General features: G+C 39.0%; 1 protein-coding gene across 4 annotated transcripts in view; it reads right to left on the bottom strand.

Annotated features, from left to right (window-relative positions):
- Positions 1-850: 850 nt before the first annotated feature.
- Positions 851-24,268, bottom strand: part of LOC126175873 (transmembrane ascorbate-dependent reductase CYB561) — a 299,849-nt gene continuing 276,431 nt past the window's right edge. For 3 of the 4 annotated variants that reach the window (XM_049922898.1, XM_049922895.1, XM_049922897.1), the window contains exons 2-5: positions 20,272-20,498; positions 13,772-13,980; positions 7,281-7,450; positions 5,542-5,846 (exon numbers count right to left, since the gene is read on the bottom strand). In XM_049922898.1, the coding sequence (XP_049778855.1) occupies positions 5,693-5,846; positions 7,281-7,450; positions 13,772-13,980; positions 20,272-20,498 (760 nt within the window). In that variant the 3' untranslated portion in view covers positions 5,542-5,692. Of the gene's footprint in view, positions 3,884-5,541; positions 5,847-7,280; positions 7,451-13,771; positions 13,981-20,271; positions 20,499-24,268 lie in introns of those variants that run through there. The other variant, XM_049922896.1, reaches the window with a different exon arrangement.

Genomic DNA, 24,268 nt, shown 5'->3' with positions numbered 1-24,268 from the left:
TTAGAACAGATCTGAATTCTTAGGAAAACATTTCTCATTTCCTGTCTAAGTGAATTTTGGAGAAGTGAGATTCCATTGAAGGAGATCACTGACAGACTTCTCAAACTTCTGTTTATTATCTTGAGATGGCCATTTGAGTCTGAAACCAGTTATGATTGTAACATATAACGTGATTCAGTCGAAAATAAACAGAAGTTCAATCCCTACACTTACAGGAACCTTAATGTACACAGTGTGACTTAGCAATGCACCTAATATGGACCTATATTCTATTCAATTCTTCACTCGTCTAACTACATAAATAAAAATTTAACAGTATTAGATCTGGATACCTTAGTGTCTGGTACAACTATGATCAACCCAATAATTTGGCATACTGTTGAGATATTGTGACACACACATGCTAAAATGAGGAAGGGCTCCACCATGAAGTACACTGCATTCTGTGGAGCCTTCGAATATGTTGTACCTCTCCACCTAAAGTATTTATGTTGTGTTACTTGTTACTTCATGAGCTATTAGTGACACAAGCAATGTACATAAAACGCCTTCTATATGGGAAATCATTGCAAATCAAATACACTTGTAGCGTCTCTCTCTCTCTCTCTCTCTCTCTCTCTCTCTCTCTCTCTCTCCCTCCCTCTGTGTGTGTGTGTGTGTGTGTGTGTGTGTGTGTGTGTGTGTGTGTGTGTGTGTGGAGAGAGAGAGAGAGAGAGAGAGAGAGAGAGAGAGAGAGAGAGAGAGAGAGATTTATTACTTCACCATTTATGTATTAATCACAGGTGCTGGACGTTTCCTACAATGTTAGCCTTCCACTTAAAGAGGATGAAAAATCAATGCAATGGATATGAAATTTGTTTTATTTGTAAATATATTAACATACAGATTGACATTATATTTAAATGCTGTAAAAGACACATACCCAAATACTAGGAGTTTATTCAATATTATGGCTGTCTTTCATTAACTGAGGAATAAACATATAACCATACAAACACTAAACAGTTTGCACATATTATAGCTTAAATCTGTATATCACTTTATCTGCTAAGGACATTAAAGTATATAATATTCACAACACATAAGGCACACACACACACTACATACAATAAACACACTCAAAACATATTTTAGCATGTTGAAAGATTCTAATAGCATTGAAAGCGGAGTATTATTCAGAAAGTAAGCATATTTATTTATATAGATATTATGGAGTTGTTGGAAAGCTATCTGCTGTCACATCATATGTGGAGGTAGACAGGAAAGGGAAGGAAGACGTAGTGAGAAGCAAGAATACACAATAGTCAAAGTTTCCTGTACACAGTGTGATTGAGAGGACATCATTCATACAAAAAGGCTCATTTTATTCATAAGAGTAGACTGAGACAGCATAATGTACAGTCACGAAGAGCATTGAGAATATGTGCAAGAGGCTTCAATTGAGGGAAATTTGAAACTGTTCAATGATTATTAAAAGCAGTTGGGATGACCTATTATAACTATTTATAATTGAAACCAATCAGTCTTTAAAGGTAATTGCACACATATCCATGCCGCTTAGCTTTTAGTCATTTTAATAATGACTGTGTTCAAAAAATCTTTACATAATGCAACTTACCTATAGATAGTTTTTCTTTTGGTTCTGTGTGATATTTGTCCTTGTGTAAATATTATCAAAAGAGATTTATTGTATGTTTCACAAATGATTTACCGTTCTGTTTGAGAACCTACTTTGTGTCTTCCTTGTAGAATTTTATTTCAGAGTTGGTCTTCCAAATGTATGTATGCATTTCAGTGGTTGTGAATTCTTTCACGAGGTGCAGTATGTAGTGGTTCTCTAACACTGTTCAACATTTGTTGTTCCCAATCAGACAATAGATCAGAGATGTTCATATTATGAGATAGAATAACTTTCATTAAAATTTTAATCAGACATTACTATTCTGTTCAAATGCTAGGATAACATTAAAAGTCTGAAGTTATGGTTCTCTGGAAACTAGGGTAGTGCTGCTGGTGGTGACGACAATTGCAGCAAATAGGAATAACGAGGACGGGGAAGGGGAGAGGAGGAGGAGGAGGAGGAGGCATACCATACCATACCATCGCATGAAAACAAGGTTTAGAATGAATACACTATACATGTTTCACCAATATATGTACAGTGTAGTGCAAATAAATATAATCTCCAGATCTCATAGTATAGTGTGGAAATTGAATGCAATTCTTGCTACCATCCCAGAAAAGATCAAAATGCACACAATGCTAATTTTGAGGTACTTTTAAGCACATAATTAAGTTATATTAATACAATGCAAGATTTGTTATTTGTTCAAGTGATTTGGTTTCTTCTTGTTCATGTTGTGTTTAAAACTTGCAAATGCTTTTCAATGTTTCTTTTTATCAGAAGTTCATAACTTACACTCCGTGTCACTGTCATGATATTAATCACACCATATTTTAACCTTGTAGATAATCTCAGTGGTGAGTTCACTGTGTTACGAGTAAATGGTATCTTATACTATTCCTGTAGAAACAAAACACTTGTTGTCTGACGCATAGAAACTGAGTTTTAAATGCATGTTAGCATGCTTTATAAGCATGTAATACACATTACATTTGACTCTATCAAAGTTCAAAAATAGCTGTTTGTAATTGACAGTGAGCAGACAAAGAACTTCTAAAATACGGCAGTTTTTTTAATACTTTAATGTCAAACTTCTTCAGGTTACATATGAAACTTTTTATACTCCAATAACACTTATCATTTTGAATGCTTCGATGTAATAATTATAGCATAAATGTAAATCTATTTTTTCTTTCATACATTAATCTGATATCTCAATAACAAAAATCTGAATAATAGAATTCCTTACTTGACCGAATTCTTTACGTGTTCTGTCAAGTCAACACTCATGGTATCTTCACACCAAAAGATTTAAAAAGATAACAATGATGGCAGAGGTAAAATTAAAAACTTTTTGTGACGCAGACAATATGAGGAAAGATGTAATCATAGAACAGATTTCATTTTTAAAAAAAAGAATCTGCTCCAAAGACAAATATTTCGAACTTTGCACAAGTGTGCAAAATATGTTAGGTGTAATTAACATTTATAGTTTTCTAAAATTTTCTGCCATCAAACAATAACAACAAATTACTTTTAATATTCAGTCATACTGCTCATTAACTTTTCTCTATATTTAGAGCAAGTTATTTAAATACAACACTCATGCACGCATTTGCACAGATCTGAATTTTTGTATATATATATAAATGGATCATGTACACAAATGTATGTCAGTATTTTTCCTTATTAACTACAAAGCTTATGTACAAAGGCATGATTTATAAAACGATATACAAGACTGATTATCTGCACCGAAGTAATAAAAAGTGACTATGCTAGAACACACAGAATGTCTATAAAAATGGTATGGATAATAATAAGGTACCTTAGCAGGAATAAAATGTCTTTGTACACAGAATATATCCTTTTTGGTCCTTTCAGCTTGTACACTGTTAAAAAGGGCACTGTCCACTGTTATGAAGATAAGACTGACAATCTTGATAAGAAAATGTATAAAAATTCTAATGGTTCACTATTTCTGGATTGAACAGTTAAAGAATTTTTTTCCTTCCAATACAGCGTAGGAACAACTGAACCTACAAAGCTTCTGTGACATTAGATTACAGCAGTGAAACAATTCAGTCCAAATAACGTATCGTAAAACTAGTCTACAGTCGCTCAGTGACGAAAGTCTTAACTTGTGTGCGGAATGGTTCCCTCCGCACAGCGTAAGACAGAAGTATCCCCAAAGCTACCAACACCATAGCCAGAGCATTCATGATTATCCCTTCCTCAGGCATCTCCGAATACTTAGAGCTGAAAGCACACAGAGAAACAAACATAAATTTGTGCACATGCCACACCATGCAGGAACCCTGTGAGACAACACAAGCATAAACATGGTTCAAACAACAGCAAGTTTGTAATGGGGGTTTTGCATTTGTGCTAACGTATCACGTAAGTGTTTCCACAGGAGGACAGAAAACAAACTTCAGTCTCTCATGAATAAAACATAATAAATGACATTATGATTTAGACTGATACAAATTAAGGTCATGTTAGACTATATTGGTCTTTCACACCTGTATACTGCTGCCAAAGCAGCATAATACAAAATGAACAAAAATGTGACAGGTACTGAAGAATTGCCCCAGAGCCTCTAAAAACAAATAAATCAGGTCTATTAGGGAGATATAATAAAACCTTCAAATTATGAAATACTTTGATTTTACATTTTTAAATTTTGGGAACAAGAAAATTACAGAAACTGAGAAAAACCAAAAAATCTCTTTTGCAAATGGCAATATTGCGTAACTTTGACTGTCACCTGTAAGTCTTTTTTGGTACTGCTCCATTAGCCTGATGCCTTTTGTGTTTTCTGACGGATGAAACCAGTATTATGCTAGGCATAGATCACTGAAAGAGTAATACAGCTACTCAGTGGTTCATTCACAGACCCTTGGTAATAACTGAGATATATTTGTTCTATGTTAGTTACATGCAAACATTTTTCAATATGAAAACAGGCTGATTAGTTACGTTTGACGTAGAGATATAGTGTCCTGTTCTTTACTAAAACACAATTTCATTGTGAAAAAATTCAGGTGTCTTGAATCCATAGCCAGCAGATGCTGTAATGGCATCTATTAATGCTCTCTGAATTAAAGATTTTTCATTTCCTTAGTATTCTTGGATAGCGACACAAAACATACTGAATGATATGCATGTGAATTTCTGGCAGAGTTCTTAGAAGTTCATCTCTCACTAAACATAGCAACTTTTTGAGAAAATATACATCACTAAGCACTAGCAGACAGAAAGTAAAATGTTTTTCTGGCAAATACTTCAAATGACAAGTAACAGTTACCTTTCCAGAACTTGCATAGTTGTCGAATTCTTATCTTGTCAGTAACTGTTACCGGCCTAAGGTAATTTTCTAAGCTGATCATTAATACTTAGTTTTAACTACCACTGTGGAAGATAAAACTATTTTTTTCTTGATATGAAAGTCATATATTGCTTTCTGCAAATGCTGATAGAGACTAACTCTAGTAAATGACTGATTTACCTGAACTCTTGCATCTGATACATTTAATATTGTGTTACTTAAAAAGAGGAAAAAACAAGGGTGCATAAGACAACAGTATTAAATTATAATTATAAACAGGAAAGATAGGCAAACATGAAACTGTTACTTTAAAAAACTGAATTCAGTTTCCACCATGATGGAACGAAGAAAGATGAATTAATGACGTTAGGTGTCCACTGTGACTGAGAAGCAACAGGTTATTGTTAGAAGGCTGTGTGACAGACTAATACCAAATGCATTCAGTGCAGTGTACCATCACCTTGAGAGTGCCATCTGCTGTGCAGTGAAGTTAGTAAGCTGATTTAGGGCTGATACATACCATAAAGTCAGAGAAATCTGAGTATTTCCACAAGAGAGTAATCAGAATCAGAGAACAGACAAGAAGTGTAACAAAAATGTTTTTATTTGAGCATTGCTCAATACAATCACTTAATCAAAAGTGTTCTTATGAATGAAAATATGAAATCTCAAGTTATATTCCTTGTAAATAGTTTTCTGAATATCACATGAGAAACTTATGAGAAGTGTTAAGATCTTCATAGATCTCCATCTGATGTAATCAGAATACGACCACGGTAACGGAAGTCATCCCTCATGACGATGTAGCCAACAACAATTGCGCTGACTGAAAGCACTATGGCAAGTGCGTTCACTATGACAGCCTCCTCAGGCAAATTCTGGTAATTGGTGCTGCAAATTGATAATTGATATGTGCATAAATGTAATGTATATATGCTAATGACAGTTAAAGTAACATAAGAATAAAAGTGTCCAGTATTGAAATTACTAGAGGAAAAAATGGAGGTTTGGAAAATCATTAAGAATAAAAGAAAGTTAACAGAAACTGAAATGTCAGGGAAATAAATTATAAATAACAGCCATTAAAACTCACCAGTAATTTCAGAACATCAATCATTCTTTCTGATGACCAATGTAATAGCTTTTGTTCTCTTTATTTTAATTTATGCCAAGTTGATAGCACTGTCTACTGTGGCTATGATGCAAGTCACAAGTAAATAATATGTATTATAATAGTTATGGGAACTAAATTAACCAGTGATATCTGAGAAGGTTACAGAATAAAAGAAACAAAATTAAATATGATAATTTGAACTTCAGGAAATAATATATTTCTACCTCCACAGCCAAAGTGAAAGTGAAAAAGCAGGAACAGAAAATGTTTACGTTAGAGTAGTAATAAGGGTTAAAAAAACTAGTCATCTGATACATATGGCCACTGTACACAAAGTATGAGAATAGAAAGTTGATTATGATGGATAATTTGAAGACTAGAAGCAATCTGTAGACTGCAATTAATGTGTCACACAGTAAGTGGACCTACTGTTCCCAGATCAGGATAAAGGACTGATGAAAGATTGAAAAAGACAGAGCAGACATTAAAATCTTAACACAAAAACAAAAATGAGGAAAAATTGTCAGTAAATAACAAATAACTAAAAAGGTGATTTACCTTGAATATCAGAGATATAAATGCACAAGTAAAGAAAGCTACTTTGGAAAGAAATTGTTAAATAAACTAGTGGCAAAGGATGCCTTTTCAGAAGGAAATCAAAATAATATGGATTAGGTTAAGACCAAATATTGGGAATAAATGGAAGACATTAATTGATTTAAATTTTATGAAATGTAATGAACAGAATCATTAATGACGAAATGCACAGACATTAAATTATACCCACTATTGGATAGCATATTCCTATTAATTTCAGAACTATTCTTGTGTGTACCATTTCCCACCATTTTTAATAACAACACACCAGTGAACATTTCTTTCTTTTTTAACTTTTAGCTTTTTACGCATAACATATGACGAAGTTTTATATCTTGTCATTGTAGTGTAAATTAAGTATAGCAGCAGCAATTTATTATTATTTTTGCTCAATGTGAAACTATTGTTAACATATCCACGTAACGGAACTTAATAGCAATTTATTTCACAGCTTGTAAATGTTATCCTATTCTGACATAAAGTTAATATTGTGTTCCATGTGTCTTTTTTAAAACATTGGTAATAATTTATTTGGACTGTAGCAAATAGAAAGTAAAGACAGATTAGTCCCTTTCCTGTAGATAAAATACACTTTCTCTCTCTGGAATACATACCTAAGCTTAAAGAAGGCCTTCTCTGTGAGACCTGTAAGGCATGTCGCTACAGCCAGCATGAAAGTTGTTATGCCAAATGATGCGTGTATGGGTACTAGAGAAGCTCGGAATGCTGCTGTTGCACCTTCGCAGCACAGCAAGATCAGGAAGCTGAAGAAGCCTACAACAAACTGGAACAAACAGTAATATTAATCATCTGTTCTACAGATTACTAAAATGTAACTATCCTTTCTACAAATTGTACGAACTACACTAGAAGTAAATAAGCATTTAAACTCGATATGTAGGCATTAAAGCTTAGTGTAAAGTACATTATTCACACTTTATGCAGATTCAGTTTATTTCAAATTTTCATCAACACAGTCACCCTTAATTTTGTATGTATATTAAATATTGCTTTCATTTTTAACAATTTTTTTCCACCAAACAGCCCTGACTCAGCACACACATGCTTGTGACTTGCATGTGTACAACAGGAAACCATTTGGTCTAAGCTGAAAGTAGATACTTGGAGAAAGTATTTCCAACAGAGGAGACAACTGTGATTAGTTATCTACAATAAAATTTATTATGTACCTAGATGGCACATATATCAGGTTTTTTTGCAGATTAAAACTGTTGCCAGATGAGGTATTTAGCTTGAGAACTTGGCCTTTCATGGGCAAGTACTCTACCAACTGAGCTACCCGAGCATGACCCATCCTTACAGCTTTACATCCACCAGTACCTCATCTTCTACCTTCCAGACTTCACAGTAGTTCTGCTACAGAAACTTGCAGGACCAGCACTCCTGGAAGAAAGGATATTCCAGAGATGTGGCTTAGCCAGAGCCTGCAAGTGAATATTCATTGTGGAAACAATCCTCCCAGGCTGTGACTAAGCCATGTCTCCACAAGGTCCTTTCTTCCAGAAGTGCCAGCCTCGTAAGTTTTGCAGCAAAACTTCTATGAAGTGTCAATAGTAGGAGATGAGGTATTGTAGGAAGTAAAGCTGTGAGGATAGGTCACAAGTCATGTTCAGATATTTCATTTGGTAGAGCACTTGCCCACTAAAGGCAGAGGTGTTGGGTTGAGTACCAGTCTGACATACAGTTTTAATCTGCCTGGAAGGTTCATATTAATACATACTCCACTGCAGACTAAAAATTCATTCATTGTGTATTTTTAGTCTAGATAAATAACAAATAATGTTGCAAATCTGACAGCATTTTGATTCACAATTTGTACAGCAACCTACAATAAATATTTCAGTTACATCCCTGCCAAAAGGAATCGAAAAGTGTGCAGTTTCTACATCGAAGAGGCAACAGAATTCATCTTGCTCTGTAGTGTGAAATTTCTGTTACAATAAAACACCATTTCTAATATTGTAAATTAATATTTCTATTTAGATTCAGAAGGATACATCATTCAGTACTTCAGTAACCCAAATGACAGCATTTAGTTTAATTATTTGCATGTTTCATGTATCATTATTTGACCACTCACTGTGATTAGGAAGACACCAGTTTCACAATTATAGTACATCTTCTCAATGGAAAATATGCCTACAAGCTCGCCATATATGGTACATGATTTCTTAAGCCTTTCCCATCAGATTCTTCTACCTACTGTGTTCTCTCCAACTCTTATTTATAGCACAATAATGGAAATTTGTCAGAAACTGTCTGACATTGGAGCCATACCAGAAAAAAATAATGTGAGCTGTAGTCCAATAGTGGACACAAAAGTATTAATTTATAGTTTTCAGTGTGATAGGGTCTGCAGCTGTGATGAATTGTTTGAAAGATTTCTTGAAGCCTTCAGCTGCCATTCTCTTTATTTCCTGTATCATTGTACAATTTTGGCCTTACACCATTTTCAAGTATCTAAAATGGAAGTATCATACATTGGCTACATTAGTGACAATTGTGATTTGATGTAGGAACAAGTCATATCTGAAGACACACTAGGTGTGCATTATAACTGACTTTATGGATGACTTTTTAGTGGCAGATTATGTCATATATGACTTTGCTCCTATGAAATCATGTTATGCTCATAAAATGCAACCACAATAAAGTTTTACTCGACTATTGTAGTTCTCAGTACTGTTTCATTAGAATACTGTGATAAAAGTGATATATAAGATATTTGTACCAACTGTTCAAAAATGACATGCTCCTACAATAACAAAACAAATATTTACAAGCTATTTTAAAGGAATTATATACAGTCATATTCACACCAATGATTTACGATAATTGAATGTAAGTAAGAACAAAAGCATATGCAGGTTAAGTAGCAAATTTCTGTAAAATAATCATAATCTTCCTAGTATTAAGTATGTTATACAAAAGAGCTTTGCAACAACTGCTCAAAAGTAACTTACTCCTAAAATAGTGTGAACACCACTAATTATTTTATGAGCATAACATGATGTCATAGGAGCAACGACGTATATGACATAATCTGCTACTAAAAAATCATCCATATAGTAAGTTATAATGCGCTAATGTGTGCCTAATTTATCTTCAGGTATGACCTGTTACTACATCAAAATCACAAATGTCACTAATGTATCCAATGTATGATACTTCTGTTTTAGATACTTGAAAATGGCACAAGGCCAAAATTGTACAATCTTACAGGAAATAAAGAGAATGTCAGCTGAAGGTTTCAAGAAATCATTCAAAAAATATTAATTTATATTGTGTTCCATATTCATATAGTGATTTATAGTTAACTCTGTTTGAGACCCAAGTCACCACACAACTAAACATTCAGAAATCTTTCAATGGAGAAGGAGTGATTTCAGTTTGTGCTTGAAGTTAATTACATTCCTTACATCAGTGTGTACATGGTCAAAGATTTTTAAGGATGAATAACTCACTCAGTTGAGATCAAGAGTGTTACAGGAAGGAAAATTATAGTGCAGGGCAAGTTCACAGCTATGAAATTGGGAAAAGCTGGTGTTGCTGGGAAGAATGCAGATGACACAGCTGTGAAGCAATTTTTGAAGTCACACACATTGTGTTCAGTGGCATGCTCAGCAGCTGGATGGTCCTGCTGTCTCTCAGCCACAATTTGGTGATGGTCATTCATATGGACAGACACCAGACAAGGATACTGCATAGTTTGGGTGGGTGGAGGAATACAGCTGTGGATGAGGTGGGTAAGGTAGTGAGGAGGATATATCTCAGCTCAGGTAATGGTGAGAGGTAGTCAGAATCCTGGCAGAGAATGTGATCAGCTGCTCAAGTCCTGGATCACAATGAGTCATGAGGCGGGTGCTCTGTTTGGTCAGGCAATGAGTATCTGAGGAATGGGGAAATAAAGCACAGGAAACTTGTTTCTGGATAAAGTGGGAAGGCAATTTCAGCAGTTGAAAGTCTCAGTGAAATCCTAGGCACATATGGAGAGGGACTACTACTCATTACAGATGGCATGACCACAGGCAGCTAAGCAATATGGAAGGGAATTCTTGATATGGAATGGGCGGCAGCTGTCAAAGTGGAGGTATTGTGGTGGTTAGTAAGTTTCATAAGCATGGAGGTACCGATGTAGTCATCCTTCACATGGAGACTGACAGTGGGGAACGTGGCTTGTTGGGCTGAGGAGGGCCAAGGATTCAATCATTCTGAGGGTGGTCTGTCAATTTCTTGTTGCAGTATTACATCTCTGCTTTATATTTATCTATTCCGTCTTCCCTTTCAGTAATATTGTCTCCAAATATGTCTCAGCCTACCCTTCTTTTCTTTGTACTGGTTTGCCATCTGAGCTGAAACTTGCATGTATATGAATATTAAACAACACTTCACTCACATCTTTCATAATTCAGTGTAAAGATTACCTAATAACTTCATTACTATAAATTACTTTATATTGTTTCTTAGAAGTTTTACCGATGACCATTCACATAACTGTGTATTTATAATTGCTACTGATAAAATTTTTTGTATCTAGTACAAAATGACAGAAGGTAGAATACAAATGAATGTTTAACTAGAGCATCATACTCATCTGAGAATTTGAGACAGCCCTAGCTCAGCTGGAGACGACTGGGGAATAAAGTAGCCACATGTTTTTTTTAAAGACTCCTTTATTACTTGCCTGATGTGATTACAAGCAATTCACAGACAGCCTAAATCAGAATGGGAAGATGGTAGGTTGCACCCATTGCTTATGAAGAGGAGTCCATTGTTTCCTGTCACTGTGCTGCATCATGCAGCACAATGGGGTACAATAAATATACAATATTACATCCATGATTTACTTAAAAATGACACAAATACCTTTAGTGAAAAGCAAGTCAAAATGACTCCCTTTTAAAATTTTGTGTAACTGATAGAAATACAATAAAAAACTTAGGCTTGTTTGACAAACACTTCAAATACGCATCACTAATATGATAAACTCAAGAACTGTACCAACATGACTTGTATACAGAAACATAAATGGGAATATTTATACATGAGTTTTGCATGTGACACTTTATACCTAAAATTGATTAATTTTAGTAATTCATTTATTATAGATTCAGAGCTATAACTATCATAGAAAAATCACTAACTCATGAAATATCAGTTTTGTATAAAACTCTCACTTAAATATTCACACTGAATTCTTGCTTACTATTGTAATAATGTAACTGGGTCGTTATTTCAGCTTATATATTCTCAGAACTCAAAAGTTTCAGAACTTTACAATGGGAATTTTGAGTTGCAATGCACAAAAGCTCATTCATGAACACCTGAGATCATTCTAAAACACATTACTTCTTATTCCAGAACATTTGAAAACATCCCTAGAGAATCCAAAATTCTTTTTGAAATTTATGAACAATTTCAACTTTGATCTCTTTGCAGGTTCTCAGACAGTGGTGTCATGTAGATGGTGAGACATTTCTGCAAGCTGATTTGTTACTATCCTCAGGTGATCCTAATGACTGCTGCTCATGGGCTGATAGTGCCTAGGCATAGCGTCCTCACTCATTCATTTATTCATTCATCCATCCATGTTTCTATGTGTCTATCCATAATGTTCCATAGATCCAATTGAGAAGGAGAACCTTCATGGGTGTGCAACAAGTCAAGAGACACATTAATGTAAGACAACAACTTAATCTGCTTTCTGTATTAACAACAGACTATCAATATATTTCTTAATGCTATTCACACTTATGTCATCTAAATTTCATCAAGTAAATTGGTAAGAAAGTTACTACCTTGAAAAAGGGTGCTGTCTCCATGGTTTTACTATATAACTGCTCGCCATCTGCTATTAGTAGCTTAATATTTACTCAATTACAATGGAACTTTTCAAACAAAACAGTTTTTACATCTAAAAATACTGGAGTTTTATAACAAACACTTATACTTGCTGTGTAGTTAACAGCACTTTCTAAACCCTGAATCGAGATATTCAAATAATTTGTAGAAATAGTAGGTAGTGATGTATAGTTCCTGTTTTCTTTTGAATTTGTAAGGATTCCCAATTTCTTGCTTTATGATAGATGGGAGCTTGTCTTACTAACAGAGCAATTAACACTATTCTGGGGCCTAGTCAAGGATGTGAGATGCTGGAGGAAGTGAGTAACTGGGATACGAACCACATTCCTCAGTCACTAAGCTGCCACCACCAGGATCGGGAAATTGCTAATGTAGAGGTGGCTAATCTACATGGTGTCGTCTTAATTTTTCAGTTGATATGACATAAATGGATCTTCTAACATACTGACATGGTATTTTGAGTGCAGTCAAACTTGAGTCCAAAGCTTTAATAGTTAATCAGTCATCAGAATTGCCTGAAGTTGCCAACAAATTAACTTGCCAAAATACCACTATGTTTAGACGACACTATCACACTGAATACCTGAGAAGCGTTCAATATTATCATACACCAGGAAAATCTGAAATCACATATCTCTCTATTATTTTTTGCATAAGAAACACATCTCAACTGTATCAGTTCTTTAGTAGTGAAAGACTTAGCTAGAATTACAACTAGTTATCATCTCCGTAACTTGCCAGATTTTAATGAAACCACTTTGTACAGTTGATGGCAATGTAGAAATGCAATAGACAAAAAATGATCACAGTATCAAAATAAGATAGGCTGCATTATCTGACGAGTGTTTACTGCAGAGCTGTTAGCAAGCTGGTGTTTGTCGATACTGAAGTGCTGTGATTGCTGAGGTAGTGGAGGCTGTTTGCATTACGTTTTTCAAACCTTTATCCACCCATTGACATGATAAGCATATACACAGTTGTTACTTATCAATAAAGCGATTTGCTTGAAAAAGTAAAAAATTCTATATTAAGTACCTACAACAATTCTTCAATAAGAAGTAAGTTCTGATGCGCTCTGCAGTTTGTATTGACTGCACCTATCAGCATCAATCTTTCCCTTTTTCCTCAACATGTTTTTAAAATTAGTTCACGTATGTGCTAGTGCCAGTTCATCGATGAAGTTAAAAGGAGCTACTAAAATGGTGTTTACAAGCATAATTACCTGCAGTGCAAACAGGCCCATGGTAACCAGCCCCATCCAGCTGTGCAGGGAGTAGAAGTTTGCTATTGGTGGATCTGCAAGGTTGTGTGAATCAAGTACTGCTATAAATCCAACCACAATGCATGGTATGGCAAGAGCATGGAAGATTGTGTGGAACAGCTTCACGTAGATACGACGGCAGCATCGACAGATACGATACAGTAACAGGGCTGAAACAAAAAAAATGGTTAGTTTTTCTGTGCAAAAAATTTATATCACAAACCGTTACTCTAATTTGCTTTTGAAAAAAATGAAATTCATCAATTATTTTGTAAACTTCACAGAATGACAATATATCACATGTTACTCTCGCCCCAATGTTTTCCTGTAAATCATATGGCATTACCAAGTGAGTACAGCTACATTTTTGAGATCATTGGACACAGAGCTCCTTCACAATTTGTTTATGCAAACATAAAATATGAATATGACATCAGACAGAAAACAAGAGTGTGCCTGAAGCAGCCCACAAACATTAAGACTACTGAAAGAGGTGAAGACAATGTTAATGTACAATTATTTCACTATTCCAAGCAGAATTATTATTGTTAAAAATATTTAATATGTATCTATATGTGTCACATCTGAAATAATCTGTATCTGTAAGATACTACTAATGAGGCCACATATGCCATCACAGTAAACAAAAAATTGTTCCTCTTTATTTTTGTAACTGGAAACAGTCTTAATTTTTCACACAGCACGCTGATTCTTGAAATGAATAGGATCCTTTTCACAGCCTGGCAAGCACAGACAGTATCAGAAACCACATGGCACTTGTGCATAGCCACAAAAAAGAATAAGGAATAGAAGAAAGGACCAGCAGGGTCAACCCTTCTATCACAAATCAGAATGTGCATTACAGCATTCGATAAGATTTTAAAATTATATAAGATTGTCATTTTAAGTAAAACTGTGTCTGTGGAGTCTTACAGCAGGCCTGTGTACTTACAAAGCACCATGACAAAAAGGTAGCTTTTTCAGTAGCTACAAATTTCCGATTTAATCATTATTTGCAGTCACTGATTGGTTGGTTCTCACTTCTCAAGCAGCTGCAGGAACAAAACAGTACGCAGCTTTTAAGTCCATAGTTTATGTCTGGCACAATATCTTGTGGTAGAAACTGATCAGGATTGGACATCTATTCCAAAAATCTTTCAGCTTTTGGTGAATAAAGACAACAGTGAACTTCATGTTAAGAATGTTACATTACTATCTGACTATAAATACAAGAACTATAAATACATTCCGTACATTACGAGTTTCATCTAGAAAAGAAGTATCCCTCACCACCACCAACTTGGCAGTCATTTACTGGAAATGAATGCACAAGTGAGGAAAGATATAGGTCATGAGTATCATCTACTACCATATTCCACCTAATCAAAAGTACGTAGACATTTATTAACGACACAGATATGGGGTATGTCAAAATTTTGCCTTTATGATGGCTTGAACAGTAACGGCAGTACTTTCAGTAAGATGTTAATGTCCATGGAGGAATTGTAGCCCTTTCTTCCTCCAGAGCCACATCTAGATACGGTAGTGACGTAGGACACTGGTGTCTGGAGCGAAGCTGACATAACACATCAAAAGATGTTGTTTGGGATCAGATCGGGACTCTAAGCAGGCCAGCCCATATTAGGAATGTTGCTGTCCACAAACCACTGACTCAAAGATGCTGCTTTGTGACAAGGATTACTGTCATATTGCTACAGTCATACTCTCTGAACTGCTCCTCTACTGCACACAGTAACAATACTGTAAAATATGTTTATATCCTTCTACATTTATCTTCTTCTGAAGTGCAGTAAGGAACCACACACTGAACATAAACACCGTTATACTGTAACGTTTACACCTCTATATTTCACTGTTGGCACAACACATGATAGCAGGTACTGTTATCCAGGCATTTGCCAAACCCAAATTCCTCCAGCGGATTGCCACAGGATATAGATGCTTACCCTCACTCATCAATCCAAATCACTTGTCTCCAATCACCCTTTGTCCAGTAGTACTGCTCTTCAAATGTACTTCAGCATTAACTGCAGTTACTATGAGGTTCATTCAAATGAAACCTGGTCAGAGCATCTACCTTTGTCTCACACGTATGGTGACACCACGTAACTCCGAGTATTGTGGTGCCATCTATTGGTAGAGAGACTGATGCGTGCACACAATTTGATGTTGTATAGCACAAGTGTGGTTTCACGGCAAAGAGAAGGTGGTCACACAAGTTATCGTCCACTACCGAATATGCAGGCGAGTAAGCAGGAACAACAAGGAATGATTCGATTTTTGGTGGTAGAGGGAGTTGTAGGCTGTGAAATGTATTGACAGATGAACGCTGTGTACAATGAGTACAGTCTGAGTAGTTCAAGTGTTGTGGAATGGCGCAAACGATTCCTTTAGGGCCGTGAGTCACTGGAACACTATGCTCGTCCTGGACAGGCTCATCGTGTCATTACACTGGAAATGGTTGCGGAAGTGAATGCTTTAGTCTTGGACAACTACAGAATCATCATGTACAAGATCCATCGGTTACTGGGTATTAACGTGGGCACCGCCCACACCATAATGCATAGAGAAATCTGTGCACAGTGGGTTCCCCACCAACTGACCACTGAACAGCACACTACTCGAATGGCACTGTCTTTTAGCTGCAACATTATCATGAGGATGAATACTGTTTTCTGTCACATATTGTCACAAGTGACGAAACATAGTGTCACCATTTTGATCTGGAAAATAAGCGTCAGAGCAAGCAGTGGAAACATGCGACTTCACCACCTCCAAAGAAATCAAAGGCCGTGCCCAGCAGTTCTGGTAAGGTCATAGTGTCCTTTTTTGACCACAAGGGTTCATTGCTTGTCGAGTTCCTGGGATGGGGACATCAATTCCCAATGGACGACTAAGTGTGTGACAGGTTCCAGGCATGGATCCGACAGCAGCCTACTAGCTTCTTCAAGGATGGAATCGATGGCTAGTGTCACATTGGGATAAATGTGCCAACAGTTATGGCGACTATTTTTAGTATGTGTACTGCATATAACTACATTTTTAAGTTAATAAAATCGTTACTGTTAGTTTACACTAGTGACTGGATTTAATTTGAATGCCCCTTATATACACTCCTGGAAATTGAAATAAGAACACCGTGAATTCATTGTCCCAGGAAGGGGAAACTTTATTGACACATTCCTGGGGTCAGATACATCACATGATCACACTGACAGAACCACAGGCACATAGACACAGGCAACAGAGCATGCACAATGTCGGCACTAGTACAGTGTATATCCACCTTTCGCAGCAATGCAGGCTGCTGTTCTCCCATGGAGACGATCGTAGAGATGCTGGATGCAGTCCTGTGGAACGGCTTGCCATGCCATTTCCACCTGGCGCATCAGTTGGACCAGCGTTCGTGCTGGACGTGCAGACCGCGTGAGACGACGCTTCATCCAGTCCCAAACATGCTCAATGGGGGACAGATCCGGAGATCTTGCTGGCCAGGGTAGTTGACTTACACCTTCTAGAGCACGTTGGGTGGCACGGGATACATGCGGACGTGCATTGTCCTGTTGGAACAGCAAGTTCCCTTGCCGGTCTAGGAATGGTAGAACGATGGGTTCGATGACGGTTTGGATGTACCGTGCACTATTCAGTGTCCCCTCGACGATCACCAGTGGTGTACGGCCAGTGTAGGAGATCGCTCCCCACACCATGATGCCGGGTGTTGGCCCCGTGTGCCTCGGTCGTATGCAGTCCTGATTGTGGCGCTCACCTGCACGGCGCCAAACACGCATACGACCATCATTGGCACCAAGGCAGAAGCGACTCTCATCGCTGAAGACGACACGTCTCCATTCGTCCCTCCATTCACGCCTGTCGCGACACCACTGGAGGCGGGCTGCACGATGTTGGGGCGTGAGCGGAAGACGGCCTAACGGTGTGCGGGACCGTAGCCCAGCTTCATGGAGACGGTTGCGAATGGTCCTCGCCGATACCCCAGGAGCAACAGTGTCCCTAATTTGCTGGGAAGTGGCGGTGTGGTCCCCTACGGCACTGCGTAGGATCCTACGGTCTTGGCGTGCATCCGTGCGTCGCTGCGGTCCCGTCCCAGGCCGACGGGCACGTGCACCTTCAGCCGACCACTGGCGACAACATCGATGTACTGTGGAGACCTCACGCCCCACGTGTTGAGCAATTCGGCGGTACGTCCACCCGGCCTCCCGCATGCCCACTATACGCCCTCGCTCAAAGTCCGTCAACTGCACATACGGTTCACGTCCACGCTGTCGCGGCATGCTACCAGTGTTAAAGACTGCGATGGAGCTCCGTATGCCACGGCAAACTGGCAGACACTGACGGCGGCGGTGCACAAATGCTGCGCAGCTAGCGCCATTCGACGGCCAACACCGCGGTTCCTGGTGTGTCCGCTGTGCCGTGCGTGTGATCATTGCTTGTACAGCCCTCTCGCAGTGTCCGGAGCAAGTATGGTGGGTCTGACACACCGGTGTCAATGTGTTCTTTTTTCCATTTCCAGGAGTGTACTTTTTTCATCACTGGTCACATATTTAATTTATATGGCATTTGAGAGGCAATATAGCGAAAAAAATCCTATGTGCATTTTCATAAAGTTGTAGTGAATTTCGTATGTTATTTAAATATTTACTATTTGCAATTATATTTTCAAGGACGTGGGTAGTCTTGGCAAGCCCAAGTCAAACCTTGTTAAATAATGATGCGAATGACTGTTCACAATCAGTAATATGGTAAGTCACAATGTGCCATACCACAAAAGTAATGTACAATTATTCGTCGGGTGTGCTCTCGACAGGACACGTTGGCGCCGGCCGTTGTTGCCGAGTAGTTCTAGGCGCTTCAGTCCAGAACCACACTGCTGCTGCGGTCGCAGGTTCGAATCCTGCCTGGGGCATGGATGTGTGTGCTGTCCTTAGGTTAGTTAGGTTTAAGTAGTTCTAAGTCTAGGGGGCGGATGACCTCAGATGTTGAGTCCGATAGTGTCAAAGCCAATTGAACCATTTGAACCACAACACGTTGCAGGATGGGATTTGTCATACAGACATAAAAACATAAATTGGAACTTCATGCAAATACACGTTCTTTTTCCTCATTATATCAACTATCCAATGTCATAAATTAAATTATATGACCAGTGGTGAAAAAAAAAAAAAAAAAAAAAAAAACAGATTAATAATGAAGTTCGACAGGGAGTCGAACCGTCACCATATAAACATTGGTCTTACAAAGCTCGAATCCTGATCAACTGACCACCATGAACTTTTAAGTCCAGTACCTCAGAACAGATACATAAGCCACGTAATAGATGCGTAAAACTTCTATTGTGATTTTGTCGTAATTGCCGGTATATTGCACCTTACTACTGGCACACTGCGTTGTTTTAATGGCCTACTAAGGTGTAGTAAGTTTGAAGTAAATCCGTGATCCCAATGTTGTGGTCTCCCCCTGTAAGTTGCGGCAACACTGCGGCGTTGCCACAGAGAGCGATACGAAATCACGTTACGTGATTGGTTGTGTGACAGACGCGCGAAGCAGCCGCGCCACCTCCACTTGAACGGTCACGTCTCATATTTTGGTAATTTCCAAGAATGATTGCCTATTGAAGTTGCGGTGTCCAAACGATACATATCGAACGTGCGATCGTAAATCGATCATGCGACTCTGGTGGCGGGCGTTGTGATCAGTTATTTGCGATCGTCATTTATGTGTTTCCCGTCGTTTCTCCTTCGTTGCTCTAAATTACACACCTCCGCGAATTATTTGTGAATTGCTATGGAATACCAGACGATTTATGTGGTTAGTGAGTGGGATGTCTGGTGTTCTCGACGTTTCTTCTGCGGATTCTCTCACATGGAAAAATCTAATTCCACGCTTATCCAGAGTAGAAAATTGTTCTACTTTTTATCGCAAATATGGAGTACTACTGGACGAGGAAAGAAGGGACTGTGGAGACTGTGGCGGTGCGAAGTGTGTAAAACTTCGTAGGAACAGTTTCGATGCTGGAATACCGTTTACAGTTTCACTGTCGACAGTGCGGAAAATGAACGAGTATCAGGAAGCATACACGGTTCGACTCTGCCAAATTATCCATCCAGACCACCGTAATGGACTTTCACACGATTCCAACGTCGACGACGGGTAAGGTAAGTCGTCTCCTTTATTAAAAGTATTTTTGTAACGCTCTTCTTTTGTCGTTGCTGTAGCGACCACCGGAAACATACTCATAACGCCCGCCACCAGGGTCGCATGATCGATTTACGATAGCACGTTCGATATGTATCGTTTGGACCCCGCCACTACGATAGGCAATCATTCTAGGAAATTAGCCATATTTTGCGGTTGGACTGTAAGTTGTGATAGAGTGAGTGTCTCGAAGACTGCCGGCACTAGCTTCGGGTCCGCGGCGTACTCACAGAAGCCACTGAAGGTGATGAACCCGGCGACCATGAGCACGGGGTGGAGGTTGAACTGGCGAGCGGGCTCCTCGGTCCAGGCGAAGCCCCCGGCGTAGTACAGCGCCCAGAAGAGGGTCAGCGTGAGGGCGCCGAGCAGCAGCAGGCTGGCCAACACCACCACCAGCATGTACTCGAACCAGTTCATGCACGCCCACCCGCTCTCCTCATCGTCATACTGACGATGCCTGCAACAAAGGAGAAACAGCTCGGTAAGGCCAGCCAAAGTGCAAGACAGTAAGCTACTCACTATAGACTGTTGTCGTGCTGCTGTGATTACATGAAATGCGAGGCAGAAAAGAAGTGAGCATATGTCCATGTACAGACAAGCAAATGATTACAATTTCAGAAAACTGAATTTATTCGAGGGAAAGAACTTCACAAATTGAGCAAGTCAGTAATGCCTTGGTCCACCATATATATATATATATATATATATATATATATATATATATATATATATATATGAGAAGGTTTTCAAGTTCTAGTGAAGTGTATGAGTTCTCCTCCGGTGATTTTGTTGGGGTCGTCCCACCACAGTTTTCGTTTGCCTGTCCGCAAGAATGTGGTAATTGCTTCTTGGTCGGGCCGTTTTCATTCACACCTCGATTGGGTAATTTAGGGTTGGTGTCGCGGGTCTCTGTGGGGTTGGTGTCGCGGGTCTCTGTGGTTCGGAGTCTGTGCAGACACCGCCCTTGCGACATCATCTGGTTTTGAGTAACTCGGGGAGGTGGCGGCTTGTAGTGGAAGTTTTGGGGCTGATCTGCTGTGGCCCTGTAGACCACCAATAACTCCCCCACCAAGCTAAGGAAATTTTTTTGGGGAATTGCCTTTAATGTGAAGGTGTGTGTGCTGGCTTATTCACATCTATCATGTAACAACTGACAGGTGTAATACAAGTTATTTAAATGGCGAGAGACAACTATTTTAGCTTTAGTACAAACTAGCTACTTAAAGTAGTAGTTTTTTTTAATTTTTCTATTATAGATATAGCAAGTTTAAAATCTTGCTATTGGGAAGTTGTTAACGCCATACCTTGCAATATCCTTTACATAGAGAAAATTTGCCAGCTATTTAAAAAAGTTTTTTTAGTTGTTGTTATATATATATATATATATATATATGTGTGTGTGTGTGTGTGTGTGTGTGTGTGTGTGTGTGTGTGCGTGCGTGTGTCAAGTTAAAATCTTACTATTGGGAAGTTATTAACGTCATACCTGGCAATCTCCTTTCCATAAAGATTATTGAGAAATCCTTTTAAAATAAAAAGATAACCTTAGCAATGTGTGTTATTTCACCAGCACCTCCTGGCCCCTACTTCCACGATAACGTTTTTGGAATAACATTGTGCACTTGAGTTGTTGTTTGTGAACCGCCCTAATTGACGGGTCAACGTGGTCAAAACCCCAATATGGTTGCAGGACCCTGACCCAAAGCTTCAGACTTTGTCAACTGAGGACAGATCCAGCGACCTTGCTGGCCGAGGTGCGGTTTGGCAAGCATGAAGACAAGCAGTAGAAAATCTCACCATGCGCGAGTGGACATTATATTGCTACACTGTAAGCCAAGATGGCTTTCCACGAAGGGCAACAAAACGGGGCGTAGAAGATCGTCGGTGCTCAGCCCAGGCCTAGTCATCGGGACTCAGTTCGAAGCGGGACTAGTCACTGAGGTCAAGTCTATTCCAGTCAATGAGAGCCCAGGCCGAGACGTGTCTGGAGATTCCCCGGGTAGCAACGGGATACCACCCTGACTGTCGCCCGCGATATAGCCCGACAACCAGGAGTCATGGTCTGGGGTGGCATTTCTTTTCATAGCAGCATCCCTTTGGTTGTCATCCGCAGCACCTTTACAGCACTGCTGTACGTCGACGGTATTTTACAGTAGTTTCCCTTGCCCTTCGTGACAACCCACGCTGAGCTTACACTTTAACTAGATAATGCCCGCCCTCAAAAGGCTAGAGTTTTTACTGGTTGCCTTCATGCCTGTCAAACCTTGTCTTCGCGCTTGCCAAACCCTACATTGGCCAGCAAGGTGAATGGATCTCTCCCCAATTGAGAAATTAACGACGAAGCATTAAGGGCAGGGTTTTCCAAACAGCTCGGCATTTCGACGGTCTAAAGCGCAAATAGGACAGTATTTGGTACGATGTCCCGCTGGTGGACACCCAACAACTCTATCGGTGAATGCCAAACCATATAACTGCTTGCATAACCTAAGGACCAGTGGTGGGCCAATGTGTTACTGACTTGGTCAATCTACAAAGCCCTTTCTCTTGAATAAATCATCCAGTTTTTCTGAAATTGTAATGATTTATTTGTCGGTTCATATACATCACATTAGAATAATTTATTCGTGGTGAGTTTTTTTTTTTTGTCGGCTTCGAGAGTAATTTTAAGTCTGTTGTACTGTTGTACACGATCGACTTCCTGCTCAAAATCTGCTACTCGTTGCTGGTGCAGGTAAATCAACCGCCACACCACGTCGTGGGTTAGTCAGTGAAATTAACCATTAACAGACTGCGCGCAGTGTAGATTTCAATAGTCGTGGAGTTGAAGAATGCAGGAACAGGGGCATGTGAGCGTCTCCTAACTCTGTAAGTTAACCTATTGTCGCAGCGTTTACTCATATTATAGTAATGGATTTTGTGCTTTTGTTTCTTCTTAATCTTTATATTTTGTGCTTACTTATTTTTCATGATGCATTGCAAAAGCTGCAGGAGGACTTTACGTTACTCCTGCTAGCGTTCTCCCAGAACGTAAACCAAATATCTCAAAGCAAAAAGGTATTTAGGATTTACAATACTAGGAGAAGGAGATAGTCTACGCTCAGCATAAATAAGAAAGCCAACACAATGTTTTCTAACACGATAAATGTTCCAAGGTAGACTCTGGAAGAATTCCAAGAGACGTACTGGTAGTGAATTAGGTATAGCTGTAAATAAAGAGTCAATAGAAGCCTGTTCTGAAAACCACAATGCTTCACTTACCGTGGCCTGAACCAAAATGATATGACCTCTCCCTTGTCAGACGTGGGTACTAGCTACCTCCCTTGAATCCTAACTACGACGCATACACACAGGCAGAGGTGGAAGACAAGAAAAAATGACTTGAGTCGATAATGCTGTTCAGAAAACACACACACACACACACACACACACACACACACACACACACACACACACACACAGAGAGAGAGAGAGAGAGAGAGAGAGAGAGAGAGAGATTGCCCGTATGTTGTTGCTGGAGTTCCATTCCATGGCAGGACAACGAAACCACCGCGCCACTTAACTGGCATTAGCAGAGCAGTAATGACATAAACCCATTATCTGCGATGGAGCTTCTGTAACGAAATGCTACGGACGGCGTCTCCCGAGAGAAAGTAATGGCGTGCTTAGCATAACAAGTACCGCATAAATTTCGCCTTCAGGCGCTGGAGCACTTCTCCGCGGACCATCTTCGCGTCGCAAGCAGGTTCCAGGCGTTGTCTGGACACTACAGCTCCAGGTTGGTCGTTTCGTTGGCCTCCTCGAGTTCCACCGTCTAAGGTACGCGTCACAGAAGTAAAACTGACAAAAAATAACGACTGCCTACTTGCGTAGGGGAGCGATGAGCTAAACTTCCTTCACACTGTCATTTTCTCTGTGTGACAATGAGTTAGAAGTAGATACTAACAATGCTGCCATGCTTCTGTCAACAATGCCGGAGGCGGATGCAGAGTACTGACTAGTGGTAAATAGAGTTGGGCAACATGATTCTTTTTCCCGATTCGATTCCTACGATTCGTTCACGATTCATTCTAGTCTACGATGGCACGATTCTTACGGAATGCAAAAAGTTCTGCATCTTATTCACAGATGGCAGGACATGTCTGAAATTGTCAATGGGGTTAGAATCAAACTGTGTCATGATAGGATAAACCAGAAATAGTTTACTTATGAGTAAAAATGCATATGACG

The sequence above is a fragment of the Schistocerca cancellata genome, chromosome 3 (genome assembly GCF_023864275.1).
Source record: "Schistocerca cancellata isolate TAMUIC-IGC-003103 chromosome 3, iqSchCanc2.1, whole genome shotgun sequence".
NCBI classification, from domain to species: Eukaryota; Metazoa; Arthropoda; class Insecta; order Orthoptera; family Acrididae; genus Schistocerca; species Schistocerca cancellata.
Note: the sequence above shows the minus strand (reverse complement) of the source record. Positions and strands in the feature narration are given on the sequence as shown.